Below are 22201 nucleotides of genomic sequence, written 5' to 3' on the forward strand. Positions count from 1 at the left end.
TTTAAAAATAAAGGAAAATAAGTGAGAGATATTTTGTTCTAGCAATATTTTGATTAAGCTAAGTAAGCTACTTTTCTAAAGAATTAATAAAGTTAATTTACAATTTATTTCATAAACTAGAACATTTTTTATATTTTTTAAGAGATAATTATTTTAGTGGGCACAGTTAAATGATTGGATTGTCTTTTTCAATTTGTAAGGTATTTTGTGAATATTCTTTTCTCGCTACATATTTACTTTTATTTTATATTAGAAATAATAAACACATCATCTGTTTGAGATAATCATAAATAAATAAATTACGCTTTTCATTCATTCATTTTCACCATTTTAAATATTTTTAAATGAAATATTGATTAATTTTGATCTAGTAAATTATCAGAAATAATTAATTTTTAGCAATATTAAGTGAGATAACAAAAATTTTGCTAATTAAATTTAAGTACTAGGGGTGTGGGTGAGCAAAAATATTTGATCAAAGATAGAGTTTGGTCGACAATTATTCATAATTAAGAAAAAATTTTTTAAAGTGATCACAAAATACCTCCATTATAATTTTTCTTATTAATAATTTACATATTCATTTTACAATTCATATAAATTAGATAACAAACTTAAGATTATTATACTAAATGAGAATATTATAAATAAATAACTAATTTTATTTTTGTTTTAAGTTAAATGATGAATTAATTATACTGAAAAATTAGATAAGAAGGTGTTTATTCAATTTTAATGGTTAAAAGATTCTTAAAACTTAATTTATGCAGCCTAATCTTTCTAATTAATTAGATTAAATTAAAGTAGTTACTTAAAATACTTTACTATTACTTTAAAAAAAGAAAGTAATTTAAATTTATTAGTTAGTTTTATCAATTTATACTTTTAATCTAATAAAATCCAACACATATTTATTTAAATCAACAAAAAAATAAAAACAAGATCGATTTGCTATTATATTTAATGGTTTTTTAAACAATAATTAAGTTATTTTCGATGTTTATTAGTCAAATCATTAATGAAATATTAATAATAGAGTAAAAATAATAGATTTCATGATTGTTTTTAGTATAAAAATATCTAAATTAACTTTTAATAATCATTCATTATACTTCAATCTTAAATTAATTAAAAATTTTTATTCGTTCTATCTATTTTAGTGATATATTTTTCTATTTATTTTCCATCAATCAAATAATTAATTATGTTTGATTAACAAAGAACTTATTATCAAGTAATAAAATTAAAATTAATTGTTTGTTTGTTTATTTGGTACTATTCATATCACAATTACATTCAATAGTTAATTATACTCCTTATTTATTTCAAAAAGTCATTTTTAAAACTCTAAAATATTATAATTAAATTAATAAATAAAAAAAAAATTAAACTAATCTAATAAAAATGAATAAGAAATTGTTTGTTCTTTTAATTTCAGCCCTTCTCTTAACAACAACTTTTGCTCAAGAAGAAAAATAAAAATCTGAAAAAGCTTACGAAGATCTTCTATCTACCTAATTAACTATTATAGAGTTGAGATCAGCTGCTAAAAATGCTAAGAATTTATAGTAAGCTCTTGAAGTTCTTTAAAAGATTAAAGATGCTAAAAATTAAACTTTAGAAACTGCAGCTGCTATACTAAAGGCTCATGAAGACTTTTAAAAAACACTTGAAAATTAAGAAAATGATCTTTAAAATTTTGAGTAAGAAGTTAAAAATTATGAGGAAGCTTTATTAAAAGCAGATAATGATGATGATAAAAAAACATTAAATGATAAAATTGAAAATGCTAATAAGAGTATCTAAACTCTTAAATAAACAATTGAAGTCAATACAGAGACTTCTTCTGAAATTCGCATGCTCTCTTATTAAGCCAAATATGTTTCTAAAGATATGATATAAAATATTAATTAAATTGAGTAGACTGCCTAATAAAAAATAGAATAGTATACTGATGAAGAAGAAGAAGCTAAGAAGGATGAAGAAGCTAAGAAGGATGAAGAAGCTAAGAAGGATGAAGAAGCTAAGAAGGATGAAGAAGCTAAGAAGGATGAAGAAGCTAAGAAGGATGAAGAAGCTAAGAAGGCTGAAGAAGCTAAGAAGGCTGAAGAAGCTAAGAAGGATGAAGAAGCTAAGAAGGATGAAGAAGCTAAGAAGGATGAAGAAGCTAAGAAGGATGAAGAAGCTAAGAAGGATGAAGAAGCTAAGAAGGATGAAGAAGCTAAGAAGGATGAAGAAGCTAAGAACGCTGAAGAAGCTAAGAATGCTGAAGAAGCTAAGAACGCTGAAGAAGCTAAGAACGCTGAAGAAGCTAAGAACGCTGAAGAAGCTAAGAAGACTTAAAATAAGGATAAAGAATCTAAAGTTAACACAAATCCTTCTTCTGGCAAGGTTATCTAATTAGCTTTAGCTTTTATTGCTGTTATACTGGCTTTCTGATGAAAAAAAAATAAAAGCTTTATTTAAAGCAAATAAAATATTTTATAAAATATTTAACTAATTAATTTTATTAAATTTATTTGTAAAATATGTATTTGATGTGATTGATTTTTAATTAATTGTCTAATTAATTTTTAAAAAATAAAATTCATAATAAAAAGTATAATAAATGTTTTTTAATTTTTCAATTAAAATTTGGAAGATTAAATATGTTTTGGTAAGCTATAATTAATGTTTCAATATTCAAATTTACTTTCAAATGCTGGAAATTCAATAAATAATGAAAAATCATTAATAATAAAAAATTAACTAACCTAACTTAGCCAATTATTTAAAAATAATCAATTAATAAAATTTGAAATTAAAAATAGCTGCACTGATAGCAAATGCTTTTAATGCTTAATTTTTTATTAATTTCATAACAATTAATAATTCATTTTCAAAAATAATTAAGAATTTTCAAATAATTATTTCCCAGATATTGTTTTCATTTGGGTGAATATTCTTTTACACTTGTTATATAGATAACAAACAATTTTAGAAATTACTTTACTCTGTATTTTGACTTTTGATTATCAATCTTATTTACCGTAGATTCTTTCTTGTTAATTAAGGACATTTTTGAGTGGTATTTAAAAAATGTTTATTTAAATCAAAACATTAAATTTCATTTATTGTATATCGAAATGGTATTTTACTCTATATTATTCATATTTAAGTAAAAATAATTATTTAAGGCTATTATTACCCTTGAACTCCTAGAACCATTTTTAATTTTGAAAAGTTTTACTAAGAAACTATGCTATTAACACTAGAAGTTTATAATGTTTGAAAAGGTTAATTTATTTATTGATATTCTATGCAATCAAAAATTAAAGGTTATTGATTACAAGAATATTTTTATAATTTTTGCATATAATAAATTTGATAACTCATTTAAAATTATTTTCATAATATTTAAAGTCAAAATATTTTAATTAATAAATAAACTAATATTTCTTTAATAATAAATTAAAAATGAATTTATTTTATTTTATTTGACTAATGAAAACATACAAGAATGTTTTATCTTCCTTAGTAAATTTATACTTGTTAAATTTTTAATAAAAACAAATGATTGAAAAAAATACAATTTTATTAAGTATTCATTAATCAAAAGTTTGCTTTATTATTGTTAAACTAGCGCTTTTCAAAATTAGAAGTTTTTTAGTTAATTTTTGCATATTAAAAATTTTGTTGATTTAATTAAAGAAGTTAAACACTCATTCCTTCAGATCAATTTAATTAATTTAAAGATAAAGGGAAAAAAGTGAGATATACTTTGTTCTAGCAGAATTTTGATTAAGCTAAGTTACTTACTTTTCTAAAGAATTGAGATAAGCAATTTACAAATTATTTCATAAATTAGAACATTTGAGCTAAATATTTTAATGGTTATATTTAAATGATTAGATCATAAAGTTCAATTTGTAAAGTAATTTATGAAAATCCTTTCCATTCTATATACTAAATTTTATTTTATATTCGAAATATTAACTATTTGAGATAATTATATTTAAATTATTACTTTGTTTTCACTATATTCAAATATTTTTTAGATGAAACATTTATTACAATTAATAGAGCAAATTATCAGAATTAATTAATTAATTTTTTGATTAAATTAAGTCAGATAACTTACATTTTGTTAATTAAAATTAGATACAAGAACATGTATTGATGCGCTTTTTAGATCACTTAGAAAAAGTTTCCTCTAGCCTTCCAATTCTTTGAAGGCTGACTAACTAACTTTTTTAATTTTTTTCATTAATTTGTAAAATACTTTGTGAAAATCCTTTTCATTCTATATATTAAATTTTATTTTATATTCGAAATATTTACCATTTTAGATAATAAAATTTAAATTATTACTTCATTTTCACTATTTTGAATATTTTTTAGATGTTATTACTATTAATGGAGTAAATTATCAGAATTAATTAATTAATTTTTTGATTAAATTAAGTCAGATAACTTACATTTTATTAATTAAAATCTGGTTCAAGAAAATGTATTGGTGAGCTTTTTTAGGTCGCTTAGAAAAAGTTTCATCTAACCTTCCAATAATTATTGGAAGGCAGACTAACTAACTTTTTCAATTTTATTCATTAATTTTCAAAATATTTTGTGAATATCCTTTTGAATGAATTTATAATTTAATAAATGTATTGAATGAATGAATTATTTATTAGATTATCAAAGATATATTTTAATTAATAATGCTTTCAAATTAAAATTTTTTCATTTATTTTAAATTTATGTAAAATTTAGATCTTATTAAGATAATTCTACACCCTACTTATACTCAATATTTTAATTTATAATTAATCTTTATCCTTATATTTTATTTGTAATTTATACAACATTATTTATTTATTATCATAGTAGTTTATTTAAAATATACCACATAAATTATAATTAATTGATGATATTTTTAATTAAGATTATTAAAGCTTAGAATATTTAAAAATTTTTTCTCAGTTCTCATCTTATTTAAAATCTATCTTCATTGTAAAAAAATTTTTATGGTTGCATAAATTTATTAAAAAAAAGCAAATTTTTAAAATTAAGAAATTCTTCCAAATGAATTAATAAAAAAAAATTAAATTAAAAGTGTTAATTTTAAATTTATTAATTTATATTTAGAAAGGCAAAAAATAAAAATAAACATGAAAAATCAGTAATAAATAGATTTAAAAATTGCAAATCAATCAAAAATATAAATCTAAATAAATTAATTTTGGATTTAAGCTTATAAATTCAATAAAATGGTTATTAAATGCACTGATAGTTAGAACTTAAATTAACACATTATTGGAGTAATTTGTAATTAAATGTGTCTACTATTCAATAGATTGCTTTCTCTCTAGGAATTCATCAAATGAAATTCGATAATCATAATTATATTCAAGATTTAAGTATATGATATTCTTTTTATTTAAAATTATATCAAAAAGTTCAGCTATATCTTTTTAATCAAAACTAGAATATATTTTAATTTCAATCACATAACCCTCAATATTAAATAATTTTTGATATTGATCTTTGTTATAAGAATAATTTGTATAGATGTTAGTAAATTTTAATTGTAAATTTTGATTGAAAGCTTATTTTAACTAACTTATTTCAGCATCTAAACTATACCTTTCCATTTAAATTTTTTAAAATTAAACTTTTTATAAGTATTTCAAATACTTTGAATTCTTTATTAAGCACTCTGAATGAAAATTTTAAGATAATTTGATAAAAGTTACTTATTCAGGAAGTATTTTCATAAACTATTCAGATATTTCTTCTAAATCCCTTGAATAATAAAGCATTGACGAAAAAGAAAATTTTTTAAATTTTGAAAAAAAAGATTTCTGATTTTTAAGGACAGGGTAATTATCTTTTATATAATTAGAATCAAAATTTACTACTTTATTACTTTAATTTTGGCATAATGTAGAAATAAACAAATAGTAAGGAAATTTATTCTATAAAATATCACAAGAAATTTCATTTTCATGCTGTAATTCTTCATAAATGCATACATTATTAAGAGTAAAATCTTTATAATTTTTGATTTTCATAAACGCTTTAGCTAATTCAAATCTTTTTGCTGTATTAAATTAACAGTTTCTATTAATAAAACTCACTTTAGTATCTTCATTACACTTTTCAAATATTAATCCAATTGATTCTATTAATGATTAATTCATAATACTTTGCTTGAAGAAACTTGATTCACTAAAATTTAATTTTAACTCATCCAATTAATGAGCTATTTAACAAAATTTTTCTATGCAACTTATTGTATTTTTTGTTTCCTTTTAAGAAATTTGCTTGACTTATATATGTAAATTTCTCAAATTCTTTAAATTATTAACTTTTAATTTGCTTGCATCACACATTCCTACAACTATTTATAATTCTTAGATTTGATTAAAATTAGAATGATTTGATAAGTAATCGATTGCATCAGAGAAAATTAGACTTAACTTTTCTAATTTCTTTAGCTTCTGAATATCTAAATTTTAGTTTTTTATATTAACTGTTTATAAATATAAGCTTCTCAAATTGTGTAATTTTTCAATTTGTTTTAAGCTATTTTTGCTCAACAAATGGTTATTTATTTCTATTGCTAGATGTAATTGTTATAAAGAATTTTTTGTTATATGCAATCCATCAACTATTGTCTCAATTGATAAACGAGAATTATACCTATTAGAAATTTCTATCTCTTCTATGCTTTTTGCAATTTTAAAAACATTCAATTAAACCTTTGAAGATAAATTGGAAAGAGATAAATGTTTAATAGAAGATAATTGACTAGGAATTTAAATCTCTGTTAGTTCATCTTTTACACTAAATACTAAATTTAATTTTTCTAATGTTTCCCTGTTGAAACTTATTGATTCAAGTAATGTGTTAAATAAAAGACTTGATAATTCTTTTCTTGAGCTAATACTTAATTCTTTCAATTACTATTAGTCTCTGATAAGTTGAAATAAAATGTCTTCTACATTTAGCAAGCAATCAAGATTTATGAATGTGAAAACTGAAATCATTTATAACCCAAAGGAATTGTTAACGTAATTCATAACAAACAAGAGATTATACCTAATCCTATCGTAAAAACCATCTAAAAAAGTAAATTTATCTAGTAATTATCCCATTCCAGAACCTAAAATAACTTCTACTTCAAATTATTCTTCAGTATCACTAAAAGCATCACTAAAGAAACTATTAAAGGCTACTATTTTGTCATTTAAATCTAATGAACGAAGATCAAATCCAAAACTACGCCCATTCTAAAGCTTGTAAAAATAAATTTGATATGTATAATTATTCATTTTGTTTGTTTATCTATCTATCTACTAAAAAATTAGATTAGATTTTGTGGCAATTTTGTTTAGAAATTTAAATTAACAAATCATAAGTATTAATTTCCAGCAATAATTCATTTATAAAATTATATTTGTAAATTCTGATAAAGTAGAATCTTAATTGAAAAAATAGGTGAATTGCGCGAGAATTAAATTTTTTAAAACATTTAAATATTCATAGTTTCTTAAACAAAAAAAAAAATTAAAAAAAAAGAAATTTATATTTAAAATGTTATAAAATATGAAAAAAACTAATTTTTAATAAATTTATAAAATAAAATTATACACATTATTTATAAATTATTTAAAAATATTTTACATTAATTAATTTATAGTTTTATTAATAATAAAAATAATAATTCAATTTTAAAACATGAATTAATTAGCTAGTTTTGTTTGATTCTATAAGTTAATTTAGATAATTTATTTGTTATTCTTACTAATTTAAACCTTTAATTTTATCTAATTTACTTTTTTATTTAAATTCTTATATGGTTAATATTTATTATATCAAATAATCAATCAATTAATTAATTATTTGTTTTTTTGTTTGTTTGTTTGTTTGGCTATATTAATCATACTTTATAGCTTTTGACTAGTTCAACTCTTTCTTCTATTACTGAATACAGCATTTAATATAAGGAATTAACATTTATATTTTCATCTATATTTTCTAGCTCTCTCTCAAATCTGTCCATTAAATCTGAATAGAATTCAGTTGCATGAGATATATTATAGTTATGCTAAGAAGACTGCACATTTTTATAGCTTGATTAGTATGGATCTAAGAATTAATCTATTTCTTCTGGAGAAAGACCAAGAATATTAACTGATTCAGAAAATTTATTAAAGGCAGCGGGCTGTTACGATCTTGTTGGTTGAGTTGCAAAATCTGAGCTTGTTAAAGGTCTAGAAGAAGCCTTTGCTTTTTGGAGATTAACAAAGTTATCTCTAAATATTCTTTTAAGTAAAAAGACAAGCATGCTAATTTAGGCTTCTGATTTCTTTAATTGAGCCTTGGCTTAGTCAGATTTCTTTTATTCAGATAAATAGTCATTTTTAGTTACAAAATTCTTTGAATTTCCTTTTAGCTCTTCTAGCTCTGCTGTAGCGCTTTCTAATTTATTTTTGAGTGATTTAATTGAAGTATCTTTTCTGTCAACTTCGCTCTTTAATTTTTTTAATTATTCTTTTGATTTTTCTAACTGTTCATTGTTTTCATTTAGTTACTCACTATTTAATTGCTGCTACTCAGTTTTATTTCTGAGTTCTTTAATTGTTGCATTGGCTCTAGTCAACTCAGCCTTCAATTTTTTCTACTGATCAAGAAGCTCTTCATTTTCTTTAGTCAGTTTTTTCTCAACTTCTTTTAAGCTTTCAACTTAGCTTTTCATTTCCTTTGTAGGTCCGCTCATCTACTAAGTAGCCTTACTGCAAATATTAACAAAATAAATATAATTTAAATCAAAAATAAATAATTAATAAACTTAAAAAAATATTCAAAACAAAAGTGAATGAATATCTTACTTTGCTCTAATTTTATATTTCTCTAGTTCTTTTTACAATCTCTCTATTTCCACCTAGAGTGTCTTCATATCATAAGACTGCTCTTCCTTTAATTACTTAACGCTTTGGACCAAGTCTTTCTTCCTATTGATTTCATCCTTCAATTCTTTAATTTATTTATCCTTCAACTCTAATTATTAGACTTTTTCTTAATAATTCTCAGGTGTAAAGTATTATGTCTTGACTAGTTCAATATCAGCTAAATACTTCTCTTTATCAGACTTGTTCTATCTTATTTGATCACTAAGTTTAATTTGCAATGATCTATTTTCTTCCAAGAGCTCTTCTTCTTTCTTCTACAATCTATAAAAATAAATTTATTCATTAAAATAAAACTTAAAATAAAATTTGATTTTTTCCATATTCAATCTCAATTTAAATTTTTAATTTAATCAATGCAAGTCACTTAATAAAAGCTTTAATAATAATTCTTTAAATCTTGAAATATTTTTTGGCTTTTAGAAATTTAACAGAAAAATATGGTTTTTTATTATTTCATATAAATCTATTTTATCTCTGAAAAATGAAGATAAACAATTTTTAAAAATTTGAGTAAAATAAATTTAAAATGATTTACTTTTCAAGATCTTCTTTCAAATCTTTAGTGTAGTCTTTCAAAAATGCTACTTCTTCTTTGGACTATTCTAAGTTTGTTTTTGTGGTGAAAAGTTAGGCTTCTAATGTTGCTATGTCCTTTAATTTGAGAGTATTTTTGGTGGTAGACTCATCATTTTGATTGATGAAAGACACAGAAATATCATTTTATGAGTAGTTGTTATTTTAATTATTTGTCTTGTTAGGATTTTTAGAAATATTTGTTTCATTTAGAACGTTGAAAGTGTTCACAGCTGATTTTGATCCAGGAACAATTTGTCTCTTAGATCCAATAGAAAGAGTGTATCCTTTTTTCTGCATTTACTAGAAGTCTTCAGAATATTTCTTATTAATTTCATTTAATCTCTCTATTTCTTTAAGCAATGTCTTTTCTTTTTCCTACATTTTCTTTTCCTTATCTTAAAGCTTCTTAATAAGAGCCTCTTTATGAGAAACAACATTAACATTTTCAGCATATGTTTCAAAGAGTCTCTAAATATACTTTTTATCGTCTCTTATGTTTGTGGTTCCTGTCTTTTTAGATGACTCAGATTATGCTTAGTTCATATAAGTGTTGAATTTCTAGTAAATCTCATTCAGATCACCAACAAACTTCTATTTCATATTCTGCATAGCACTTTCTTATGAATTTTTTACTTCTTTAAACACTTTATTCTAATTCATCATTTCCTTTTAACACAATATAATAAATAACTTAATACAAAAATTAATAAATTACTTCTCTCATCACATTAACAGCTTCTTCTTATTTCTGTATTTCCTATTATAGCTATGCTATCAAATCTAATTTTTACTTATCTTCCAATTATTTTTAAGCATTCAGTTATTCAACTTATCTCTAAATATCTGCATATTATTCCCTTTGTTTCGTCAAATCATTATTTTAAATTCTCTTTTCTTCAGCAATTTTCAAATAATCTTATTCTTTTTTGTCTACAATGATCTTCAAATCCTAAAATAGATAAATAAATAAATAATAAAATAAAATAAATAAATCAATAACAAAATAAAAAAGCAATAAAACAAACTTACAGCATATTATTAAATTTGTATTTCAAGCTCTCTTTTTGTATTATTAAGTTCATTTTTAAGTTGGCTGATTTCGATTGAAGTGTCATTTTAGATGGTCTTAAACTTGAGTTCTATTTGCTTCATAAATCTAATCATGTCTGTTTTCTAAGAAACTGAGGTGAGATCATTCTTTAAAATGAAAATAATTGAATGTGTCAGTAGGTGAAATTTACAATAAAAATAAAATTACTTCTTCTTCAATTTTAAGTTGATAATAAATTCTTTCTTTCTCAAAACTGAATCTTCTCATTTACTCTCTTAGTTCATTTAGCTCTTCAATCACCTATGCATCTATAACATCAGTGTGCTTGGTTTGAATCTCAAGTATATTCAATTCTTTCTACAATTATTCTTTTTCTTTTAATATTTCCTAATTTAAGTAAATTAATTATTTTAACAATTTTATAATGAATGACTAATTTAACCTTGAATTTTCCTTCGGCCCAGTCTGTCTACTCCTTTGAAGCATTGAGCTATGCTATGACTCTCTCTATTTCAATGCCATACTTTCTGTTAAGCTCGTTAATCTTTGAATTCTCAGACATAAGTAATTAGCAACGGTGGTCTAAATCTTCATTCTCATCACTCAGCTTCTTAATTATGTTATCCTTGTCTTCGTTAGTTTTTTGCAAAATCTTATTATCATGCTCATATTCCTCTATTCTCCTTTCAAAGGATAACTTCAAAGATTCATAATTTTCTAAATCTTATTTCATTTGTTGCATTTCTTCTTAATTTTTTAACTTTAATTGCTTAATGTCCTATTATTTTCAAGATAAAAAATTATTTTTTGTTCTTTACAAAAATATTATTTTAAGCGAAAATTCAATTGTTAAAAAAATAAAATATTTAGAAAAAGTATTTTACGAGTTCAAATTTTTGGTTAACTTTAGAAATGATTTCAATTTTTTCTTTGAGATATTCGCTGTTTTGAATTTCATCTCTTTGAGTATTGTTTTCCTTTTCGAGAGCATAAACTCTGCCTTGAAGTTCTAAATTTTTCTATTACAAGTCGATCACATCTGTTCTGTACCTGTCTTCAACTTCTTTGGCTTTAAACTCTAAGTCATCAATTAAGTTAGTCATGTATTTTGCATTTTGCTAAAGATTTTCTTTCTCTTTTTCTAAAATAACCATTTTTTTCTTATTTTCCTTCTCCTTCTCTTCAGACCTTTGAATGGCTATTTCTAAATCTTAGATTTATTTCTTAAGGCTTTCTGTTTACTATTTATATAAATTAATAATTCCATCTTATTAATCACTAATACTATTATTATTGTTATTATTGTTGTTAAAAGAATCAGTAGAAGTGTAATTATAGTTCATTCTATTATTATTATTATTATTGCTTAATCCCATGCTACTTGTCTAACCTTCTCCAGGATATTTGTGGTGTGATTTATATACACTGAACTCTGTTTTCATTTAGTTATATTCTTGCAATAAATCATTGTAAAGTAATTCTAATCTAGTCTTTTCTTCAACAATTTTCATTTCTCTCTTTTCCAATTGCTCATTCTTTAACTTCAAAACTCTTATTTACTATACTAAATCTTCATTATCTAATGAATTTCCTCCTAATTTAACATCCTTGTTATCAGATTTAATCTACAATTCCTCCTCTAATTATTTGCGTTGTTCTTTTAAATATTTTAACAAATTTTACTCAATAAACTTAAACTTAAAATAGAATATTTATTCAAAAATTTAAATAAATAAAATAAATGACAATGAAATAAACAGGCATAAAAAGTAAAAGCCTTGAAATTATAAATAAAAATAAAAGAAATAAATGTAAATTTAATAAGGAAAACTAAAATAAAAAATAAATGTAAATTATGAGTTCATTGAAATTATATTAAATATTACTTTCTGCATACTCTAATTGCCTCATTGCTAGTTCGTATTTAGAACAGAGATTAGAATAATTACTACTTTCAGCTTCTTTCAAACCTTATATTTCATCTAAGAGCCTATCGTTTTCTAATTTAAGTTGATTTACTTTCTCACTCAGAAGCTTTTTTTGTTTCTTTTCTTCATTGAGTTAACCTGTAGCTAAGTTATAATTGAGTGTGAGTTAACTAAGTTCGCTTTCTATTTTAGCAATTCTTTGTTGATTGAATTCGTTAAGCTTAAATGCTGGAGAGTTGCTGATTTCTTAAGCTTAAAGTCTGGTGTTGTACCTATTTTACTCACTTTCTAACGTGTTTTCATATTGTCTTAATTCTGCTTCTTTTCTATTCTTAAAATTGTTAAAATCAGTTTGAAGGTCTTCTAACTATTATCTATAAAGCTATGTTTATTATTAGCTTTAGTGTAACTCATTTGTCAGCTCTCTTATTTCTTCATCTTTCTCATCTAGTTGTCTTTGATGCTCTTCATTTAGCTTAATAATTTCCTCTTCAATATTTCTGTAATCTTCGACTCTCTCACTCAACAACTTGCTTTCATTTACCTTTCTATCATAGTATTCCTACCAGTATTTCTCTTTTAATTCGTATTCATCAAACTATTTAAATTTTATATTTAACTTAATTAATTAATCTTTCCTTAATACAATTTTAAAATAAAAATATTATCTATCGAGCAAGCTTTTAAAACAACATTTTTTGCTATTAAATTGTTTTAAAGTATTTATTTTAGCTTAATAATTCAAATAAAACTCAAAATTTTATGATTTTGCTCACAATATATTGATAAATACTGCTTGATGATATTACTTGATTTGGAGAATGGTGTGGACTTAAGTGAGACAATTAAGATGCAGGGAGCAGAGTAATAGTTATAGGAATAGATTGATTAGAGTTAGCATCTTTGATTAATATTTGATCTTTTAATGAGAAATTAGAGTTGATTTAGTCGACGTTAATTTTAACTACAACGAGTTGATCTTGATAGGGTTTTAATTGCATTCTGTTTGGAATCATTTCATATTTTTAAGGATCATAATTGTCAAAGAATAATTCAAAGTGTTGGTTGGCTTGCTTGTTTTTAATAATAAATGACTACTCCTACGTAGAATGAGGCTGCACATCAGCGTAGACGAGTTCTCTAGGAATAATAACAAGCTAATTTGAAAGATTTTGTTGCATAATTATTAACTTTGTATTGGATTTATTAAAATAGTATTTATTATTCTCTACTTGCGCTATAATTGACTTTTATTTTAAACTAAATCTCCTATTTTTATATTTTTGTTTAAACTAGCTTTGCAATCAAGGACAAATAATTGTTGTACTACTAGATTTATTTAAAAATGTCTGCTTTAACTATAAATAAGTAAGTTGTATTTCAGTAATAAATAATATTTATTTATTTATCTATGATATTTTAATGTTAACAAACAAATTATGTTATCAATAACAAACAAGAAAGATAATTGAATCTTTTTTTATTTGAAATTTGGTAAATAAATAAATAATTTAATTAAATTTCTATGATTGATTGATTTTAAACACTAATCAAATTTCAAAAAATATTCCTATTTTGAATACTAAATCATACTGAATAAATTTATTTATTTATTCAATTGATAGATAGATAGATAAATAGGCAGTCTTCAAATCTTTGAAATTAATCCAAAATATTATAAAAACTGTTTTTATTTTCTATTTAGAAATTCAATTAACAAACATATTTTATTAATTTTTTCAAAAATATTTTATTTATTTTTTATAAATTCTAATTAGTTTTTATTTAAAAAATTTTACTAATTATTTTCTTTCATTTGATTTATTTTTTATTAAAAATAATTAATTACAACTAATGCTTTATTTTTATTTTCAATTTTTAAATAAAATTAACAGATTAATTTTCATTAATTTAATAAAGGTATTTTTTTAAAATAAATATTTTTTTATTCTCTCAATATATTTTAATAATTTATTTAAAAATAAATAAAAAATGAAAAAATTAAACATTTTTATTGATAAATAATCATAAATACATTTTTGATATATGAATTAATCTATCAATAAAATAATTTATGAAATTTATTTTTTAATAGAAAAAATCAAATTAAGCATAAAAGTTAAATTTTTATTATAATTCAAAGAGAAGCTAAAAATATTAAATGAAGATGCTTTATTCTATTTAATAAGGTTAATTTTAAAAGTTCCTTCTCATAGGCTTGAAGCCCTTATCAGAAACTATAAACAAAAACTAAAATTTGATTCATTAAAAATAACATTTATACAAAATATTTTAATTATTTTCTTACTTTGCTCTTAAAAATGATTGCTTTTAATTTTAAGTTAAAACATGCTTTTCACATTGATAAAATTTTTGCTTTTGGATATGAAGATTTTTTTGATTGATTTTAAAGAAATTTAAATAAAATTTAAAGTAATTTCTTTGTATTTTGAGGGTATAATCTTTATTTAATAAATAAAATTGATAAATTAAAAAAAACACAAATTAAAAAAGAAACATATTTTAGTTTAATAAATTAATAAACAAAAAATCAAGTAAAATCTAACTATTGTTAAAAGAAAGTTATCTAATTAAATATTAGAAAAAGAATTTTTGAAATTATTTCTGGCTAAAATGAAGTCGATTGAAATTTATGGGTTTGTAGGATGGGTTGGATCTTTTGGGATGTTTTTGCTTTATATTATTTGGGGATTTTTACCGGACAATTTGCTGAATTCTTTTGGCATTTATTTCTATCCTGATAAATCATGGGCTCTTGCTATCCCTTCTGTATTTGTTATGACAATTATTTTTTTGATAGTTTTCTATTAATTTTTAAATATGGCCAAATGCAAGCCTTTAGATTCTTATACAACTCTTTAAGGTAGACTAAATTCTTATAATTTATTTTATAATTTACGATTAAAATTTTTTTATTCACAGATAACTTCACTAGGTTCCACACTAAAAAAACAGAGATTTAAGATGGATTACCTGAAATTTATGATATTCCAGCTCCTGTGGTTAACAATATTTTATTTTATGAGCCAGAAATAGTTCAGAAATTTGATCCAGATGTAAATTTTTGTTTATTAATTGAAATTATTAATTATTTGATTGATTGATTTATTTCTTACTTACTTGCTTATTATTTATTTAATTACTTAATACATATAATTGAATTTATATAAATTTATTTTAAATATTTATTTTATCTAAATAAAATATTTCTATAGTTTAAGCTTCATGAAAAGGGCTATTTAACCAATTATTTATGAGATTTATATTTTTCATATTCAGCTAGAAAAAGGATTCATTTTCTCTTAGATTTAGTAAATTTCTAATTGTGAAATGAATGGAACCATCTTATATAATCTATTTCTTCCTAAATAAAATAATGTTTATTTAAATATATACATTCATCCATATTGATTACCTTGTATTTTAGTTAAAGATCTTTATCGTTTATAAGTTTATTAGATTCTTATTCTATTTCTTATTCCTGATTCTTCACTTTATCTTCATCATCAGCTTTCTATAATTTTAAACATTAAAACTACTTAAAAGCTAAACATTTTTATAGTTATTAACTGCTTACGTCTTCATTATTTTATTTATTTTATTGGTATTGGTAGAATGACATCAACCCATAATCAAAAAACTCCTTGGCCAGAAAATTACTTACTTGATGATGTTCTATTTGTTTAAATATTATTTCTAAAATTATTACATAAATTTAACAAAAAACATCAGCAAATGTCCAAAGAAATTTTATTACAATTCGCCGCCTAATTTTACTCCTATTCAACTTGTTGCATTTATTATTAAAATCTAAGCTAATGTGCTAATTTTTTGCCCTGAGCTGCTTATTTATGAATATCTTTATTTTCAAAATGTATTTTATATCAAATTTGCATCTACTTGAAATAAATTCTTTAGTTTTTGTTTGTTTAAAGTTCTTTACAATAGATGATATCAGAATAAATTCAATTTCTACTAATTTCCAATCAAATTACAAATGTCAACAAGAAATTAATATATATTATAAATTAATAGCTCTATTCTCAGAACAGCTATAAAAAAAGAGGTCAAATTTTTAAAAAATATTTAAGAACATTAAATACTACAATTTTTTCAAATAGGACTATATAAAAACTGGCCATCTCTACTATATATATTTTTAAGTATATGTTATAAATACAAATATTAAGTTAAAATAATGAATGTTAAATTAATTTTTTTGTGATATCTCTTCATAAAACCAAATATATAAATTAATATTTGATAATTAATTATCATATTTTATTTGTTCTTTTTATCTATTTATAATTAATTAATTAAATTTCATAAATTGCTTGCTATTCAATATTTTTGAAAAAAAAAAAAATGATATAATAGATTAAAAAATATAACAAATTGGAAGAAGTAATTATTAATTTTTTTATTAATATCATTTAAATTTATATTAATTAATAAAAATAGTTTTTAAGCTCTTCTCTTTTATCTCATTAGGAGCTCCATATTGATCTGAGGTATATTTAATTAAATAATATTATTTTTATTATTATTAATATTTTTTATATATTTAACTTTCAATTTATTTGAATTATTGTCATTTGAAATTACCATCATTATTCATTGATTGATTTATATTAAAACAAAAAATTTTTAGCATTTTAACTTAATTTTCATTTCAATTTTTAATTATTTATTATTCATTTTTTATTATTTGATATTTTTTCTTCATTTTTTGTATTAAAACTTACACTTAATAAAAATTTTTGCATTGTAATATTTTTAATTATAAAAATTAATTTAAAACATTAAAGCTCTTTTAATTTATTTTATGTATTTTCCTTTTTATATTTATTATGATTTCATTCTTTGTTAATTTTATTAACTATTAATTAATTTTATTACTTCATATTTTTTCTTGATTTTTTCCTTCTAATTAACTAGTTAAATGCCTTTTTAATTTATAAAAGGCGCAATATAAGATTTCTTAATAACATAATAAATAAAGCTAAATTAGTTTAAAACAGCTTTATTTTTGAATTTTTAGAAAGCTTTAATTCACAAAATGCAAAATTTTAAACAATTAACACTGTATATTCTAATAACATATAATTTTTTTGAAAAATTTTATGAATGAAAAAAATTTCGGAAAAAATAATTAAAATTTTAGTTTTATAAAATGTAAAAACCTGTATAAAAAACTCGCTTTTTCTTTTTCTTTTTCTTTTTATTTGTGCTTGCTTTTTTTTTATATTCTTTCTTTGTTTATTTCACTCATCATTTTATTTTCAACTTTTGCTTTTATTATTAATAAATATATCTTATTATTTCATATTCTTTCTTCATTTTTTCCTTCTAATTAACTATTTAATGATATAATTTTTCTTCAATATTTAAAAAGTGAAAATAAAATTGGTGATGAAGGTGCTTCAAGCTTAGGTTCTGGTTTAGCAAATTGCCTTAATCTCTCAAATTTGACACTTGACCTTTAGTAAAAACAGTTTATTTATTTTGGATTGTGATATTTTAAATTATAAAAACTAATTTAAAACAATAAAGCTCTTTTTTCTTTTTCTTTTTCTTTTTATTGTTCTTGCTTTTTTTTTGTTCCTTCTTTGTTTATTTGACTCATCATTTTATTTTCAACTTTTGCTTTTATTATTAATTAATTAATCTATCTTATTATTTCATATTCTTTCTTCATTTTTTGTTTCTAATTAACTATTTAATGATATATTATTTCTTCAATATTTAAAAAGTAGAAATTAAATTGGTGATGAAGGTTCTTCAATCTTAGGTTATGGTTTAGTAAATTGCATTAATCTCTCAAATTTGACACTTGATCTTTGGTAAAAACAGTTTATTTGTTTTGGATTGTGATGTTTTAAATTATAAAAATTAGTTTAAAACAATAAAGCTCTTTTTTCTTTTTCTTTTTATTGTGCTTGCTTTTTTTTTTGTTCTTTCTTTGTTTATTTAACTCATCATTTTATTTTCAACTTTTGCTTTTATTATTAATTAATCTATCATATTATTTCATAATTATTTCATATTCTTTCTTCATTTTTTCCTTCTAATTAACTATTTAATAATATATTTTTTCTTCAATATTTAAAAAGTGGAAATTAAATTGGTGATAAAGGTGCTTCAGGTTTAGGTTCTGATTTAGCAAATTGCATTAATCTCTCAAATTTGAGACTTGATCTTCGGTAAAAACAGTTTATTTGTTTTGGATTGTGATATTTTAAATTATAAAAATTAGTTTAAAACAATAATGCTCTTTTTTCTTTTTCTTTTTATTGTGCTTGCTTTTTTTTTTGTTCTTTCTTTGTTTATTTAACTCATCATTTTATTTTCAACTTTTGCTTTTATTATTAATTAATCAATCATATTATTTCATATTATTTCTTCATTTTTTGCTTCTAATTCACTATTTAATAATATATTTTTTCTTCAATATTTAAAAAGTGAAAATTAAATTGGTGATGAAGGTGCTTTAGGCTTAGGTTCTGGTTTAGAAAATTGCACTAATCTCACAAATTTGACACTTGACCTTTAGTAAAAACAGTTTATTTGTTTTGGATTGTGATATTTTAAATTATAAAAACTAATATAAAACAATAAAGCTCTTTTTTCTTTTTCTTTTTATTGTGCTTGCTTTTTTTTTTTGTTCTTTATTTGTTTATTTAACTCATCATTTTATTTTGAACTTTTACTTTTATTATTAATTAATCTATCTTATTATTTCATATTCTTTCTTCATTATTTCCTTCTAATTAACTATTTAATGATATATTTTTTCTTCAATATTTAAAAAGTTTCAATTATATTGGTGATGAAGGTGCTTCAGGCTTAGGTTCAAGTTTAGCAAATTGCATTAATCTCTCAAATTTGACACTTGACCTTTAGTAAAAACAGTTTATTAGTTTTGGATTGTGATATTTTAAATTATAAAAACTAATTTAAAACAATAAAGCTCTTTTTTCTTTTTCTTTTTATTGTGCTTACTTTTTTTTTTGTTATTTCTTTGTTTATTTAACTCATCATTTTATTTTCAACTTTTGCTTTAATTATTAATTAATCTATCTTATTATTTCATATTCTTTCTTCATTTTTTCCTTCTAATTAACTATTTAATGATATATTTTCTCTTCAATATTTAAAAAGTATAAATTAAATTTGTGATGAAGGTGCATCAGGCTTAGGTTCTGGTTTAGCAAATAGCATTAATCTCTCAAATTTGACACTTGATCTTCGGTAAAAACAGTTTATTTGTTTTGAATTGTTATATTTTAAATTATAAAAACTAATTTAAAACAATAAAGCTCTTTTTTCTTTTTCTTTTTATTGTACTTACTTTTTTTTTTGTTCTTTTTTTGTTTATTTGACTCATCATTTTATTTTCAACTTTTGCTTTTAATATTAATTAATCTATCTTTTTATTTCATATTCTTTCTTCATTTTTTCCTTCTAATTAACTATTTAATGATATTTTTTTTCTTCAATATTTAAAAAGTGAAAATTAAATTGGTGATAGAATAGAATAGAAATACTCGCACATATAAATGCACTCAGAATACAACTTAAAATTAATTTTTTAATATGTTTATATATATTTTTATTTATTTGATAATTATTAATGAAAACCATTTAGAAAAATTTATATCTAATTTGTGATTATTTTACATATATACCTATTTTCCTCTTTAATAAAAAACCTAAAATTTTGATAAAAATAAAACGTAAAATCGATATTTTTTTTAAATTGGTGATGAAGGTGCTTCAGGCTTAGGTTCTGGTTTAGCAAATTGTATTAATCTCTCAAATTTGACACTTGACCTTAAGTAAAAACAGTTTATTTGTTTTGGATTGTGATATTTTAAATTATAAAAACTAATATAAAACAATAAAGCTCTTTTTTCTTTTTCTTTTTATTGTACTTGACTTTTTTTTTTGTTCTTTTTTGTTTATTTAACTCATCATTTTATTTTCAGCTTTTAGTTTTATTATTAATTAATCTATCCTATTATATCATATTCTTTTTTCATTTTTTCCTTCTAATTAACTATTTAATGATATATTTTTTCTTCAATATTTAAAAAGGAATAATTATATTGATGATGAAGGTGCATCAGTCTTAGGTTCTGGTTTAGCAAATTACATTAATCTCTCAAATTTGACACTTGATCTTCGGTAAAAACAGTTTATTTGTTTTGGATTGTGATATTTTAAATTATAAAAACTAATTTAAAACAATAAAGCTCTTTTTTCTTTTTATTTTTATTGTGCTTGCTTTTTTTTTGTTCTTTCTTTGTTTATTTAACTCATAATTTTATTTTCAACTTTTGCTTTTATTATTAATTAATCTATCATATTATTTCATATTCTTTCTTCATTTTTTCCTTCTAATTAACTATTTAATGATATATTTTTTCTTCAATATTTAAAAAGTGAAAATTAAATTGGTGATAAAGGTGCTTCAGGCTTAGGTTCTGGTTTAGCAAATTGCATTAATCTCTCAAATTTGACACTTGATCTTCGGTAAAAACAGTTTATTTGTTTTGGATTGAGATATTTTAAATTATAAAAACTAATTTAAAACAATAAAGCTCATTTTTCTTTTTCTTTTTATTGTGCTTGCTTTTTTTTTGTTCTTTATTTGTTTATTTAACAAATCATTTTATTTTCAACTTTCAATTTTATTATTTATAAATTTATCTTATTATTTCATATTCTTTCTTCATTATTTCCTTCTAATTAACTATTTAATGATATATTTTTTCTTCAATATTTAAAAAGTGAAAATTAAATTGGTGATGAAGGTGCTTCAGGCTTAGGTTCTGGTTTAGCAAATTGCATTAATCTCTCAAATTTGACACTTCGCCTTAAGTAAAAACAGTTTATTTGTTTTGGATTGTGATATTTTAAATTATAAAAACTAATTTAAAACAATAAAGCTCTTTTTTCTTTTTCTTTTTATTGTAATTGCTTTTTTTTTTGTTCTTTTTTTGTTTATTTAACTCATCATTTTATTTTCAACTTTTACTTTTATTATTAATTAATCTATCTTATTATTTCATATTCTTTCTTCATTTTTTCCTTTTAATTAACTATTTAAAGATATATTTTTTCTTCAATATTTAAAAAGTTTCAATTATATTGGTGATCAAGGTGCTTCAGGCTTAGGTTCTTGTTTAGCAAATTGCATTAATCTCTATATTTTGACACTTCGCCTTAAGTAAAAACGGTTTATTTGTTTTGAACTGTGATATTTTTAATTATTAAAACTAATTTAAAACAATAAAGCTCTTTGAATTTATTTGATAGCTTTTATTTGATTAATTTTTTATCTTTTTTATTCCTCTAATTTTATTTTATTTATTTATTTAACAAATAATTTTTAATTTAAAGTTTATTATATTTGATATTTATTTAAAATTTACACTAATTTATTATAAAATTTAGCTCAATAAATTATTCATAAAAATTTAAAGTAATAAGCAAGTGTCTAAAATCAAAAAGATTAGTTGTCTTTAAAAAATATTTCTAGTGATAAGCAAACAACGAAAAAAGGACTAATAAATATTAAATGTTTTAATAATTAAATATTAAAGGTTTTTTTTATTTTTTAATATTTTAAAAAAGTTTTTTTAACCTAAAATATATTAGATTTTATT

At 21.2% G+C, this 22201-nt stretch overlaps 6 protein-coding genes across 6 annotated transcripts; 3 read left to right on the forward strand and 3 right to left on the reverse strand. All coding sequences in view use genetic code 6, as the record gives it.

Annotated features, from left to right (window-relative positions):
• Positions 1-1365: 1365 nt before the first annotated feature.
• TTHERM_01054380 (hypothetical protein) lies at positions 1366-2439 on the forward strand (the record flags this gene model as incomplete). Its single annotated transcript, XM_001030616.2, has 1 exon — positions 1366-2439. Exon 1 carries the CDS (start codon positions 1405-1407, stop codon positions 2437-2439), a length of 1035 nt encoding a protein of 344 aa, XP_001030616.1. The 5' UTR covers positions 1366-1404.
• Positions 2440-6549: 4110 nt separating this feature from the next.
• TTHERM_001054389 (hypothetical protein) lies at positions 6550-7313 on the reverse strand (the record flags this gene model as incomplete). Its single annotated transcript, XM_012799035.1, has 2 exons — positions 6550-6595; positions 6682-7313. 2 exons carry the CDS (start codon positions 7311-7313, stop codon positions 6550-6552), a joined length of 678 nt encoding a protein of 225 aa, XP_012654489.1.
• Positions 7314-7921: 608 nt separating this feature from the next.
• On the reverse strand, positions 7922-13690 carry TTHERM_01054390 (hypothetical protein; the record flags this gene model as incomplete). Its single annotated transcript, XM_001030617.2, has 10 exons — positions 7922-8777; positions 8874-9215; positions 9490-10196; positions 10246-10479; positions 10560-10727; positions 10789-10968; positions 11024-11359; positions 11466-12238; positions 12468-13107; positions 13319-13690. 10 exons carry the CDS (start codon positions 13688-13690, stop codon positions 7922-7924), a joined length of 4608 nt encoding a protein of 1535 aa, XP_001030617.2.
• A 1453-nt stretch (positions 13691-15143) lies between these two features.
• TTHERM_001054399 (PIG-P protein) lies at positions 15144-15787 on the forward strand (the record flags this gene model as incomplete). The annotated part of the gene is made up of 3 exons (XM_012799036.1): positions 15144-15393; positions 15453-15586; positions 15746-15787. 3 exons carry the CDS (start codon positions 15144-15146, stop codon positions 15785-15787), a joined length of 426 nt encoding a protein of 141 aa, XP_012654490.1.
• A 35-nt stretch (positions 15788-15822) lies between these two features.
• TTHERM_01054400 (hypothetical protein) lies at positions 15823-16327 on the reverse strand (the record flags this gene model as incomplete). Its single annotated transcript, XM_001030618.2, has 4 exons — positions 15823-15894; positions 15946-16044; positions 16108-16205; positions 16288-16327. 4 exons carry the CDS (start codon positions 16325-16327, stop codon positions 15823-15825), a joined length of 309 nt encoding a protein of 102 aa, XP_001030618.2.
• A 568-nt stretch (positions 16328-16895) lies between these two features.
• On the forward strand, positions 16896-21762 carry TTHERM_001054400 (hypothetical protein; the record flags this gene model as incomplete). Its single annotated transcript, XM_012799037.1, has 12 exons — positions 16896-16934; positions 16992-17041; positions 17926-18015; positions 18284-18373; positions 18644-18733; positions 18993-19082; positions 19343-19432; positions 19692-19781; positions 20628-20717; positions 20976-21065; positions 21324-21413; positions 21673-21762. Coding segments are annotated over 12 exons (989 nt in total), but the record flags the coding sequence as incomplete, so codon positions are not given.
• Between the last annotated feature and the right edge of the window lie 439 nt (positions 21763-22201).

Source organism: Tetrahymena thermophila (assembly GCF_000189635.1).
Source record: "Tetrahymena thermophila SB210 genomic scaffold scf_8254529, whole genome shotgun sequence".
Classification (NCBI taxonomy): domain Eukaryota; phylum Ciliophora; class Oligohymenophorea; order Hymenostomatida; family Tetrahymenidae; genus Tetrahymena; species Tetrahymena thermophila.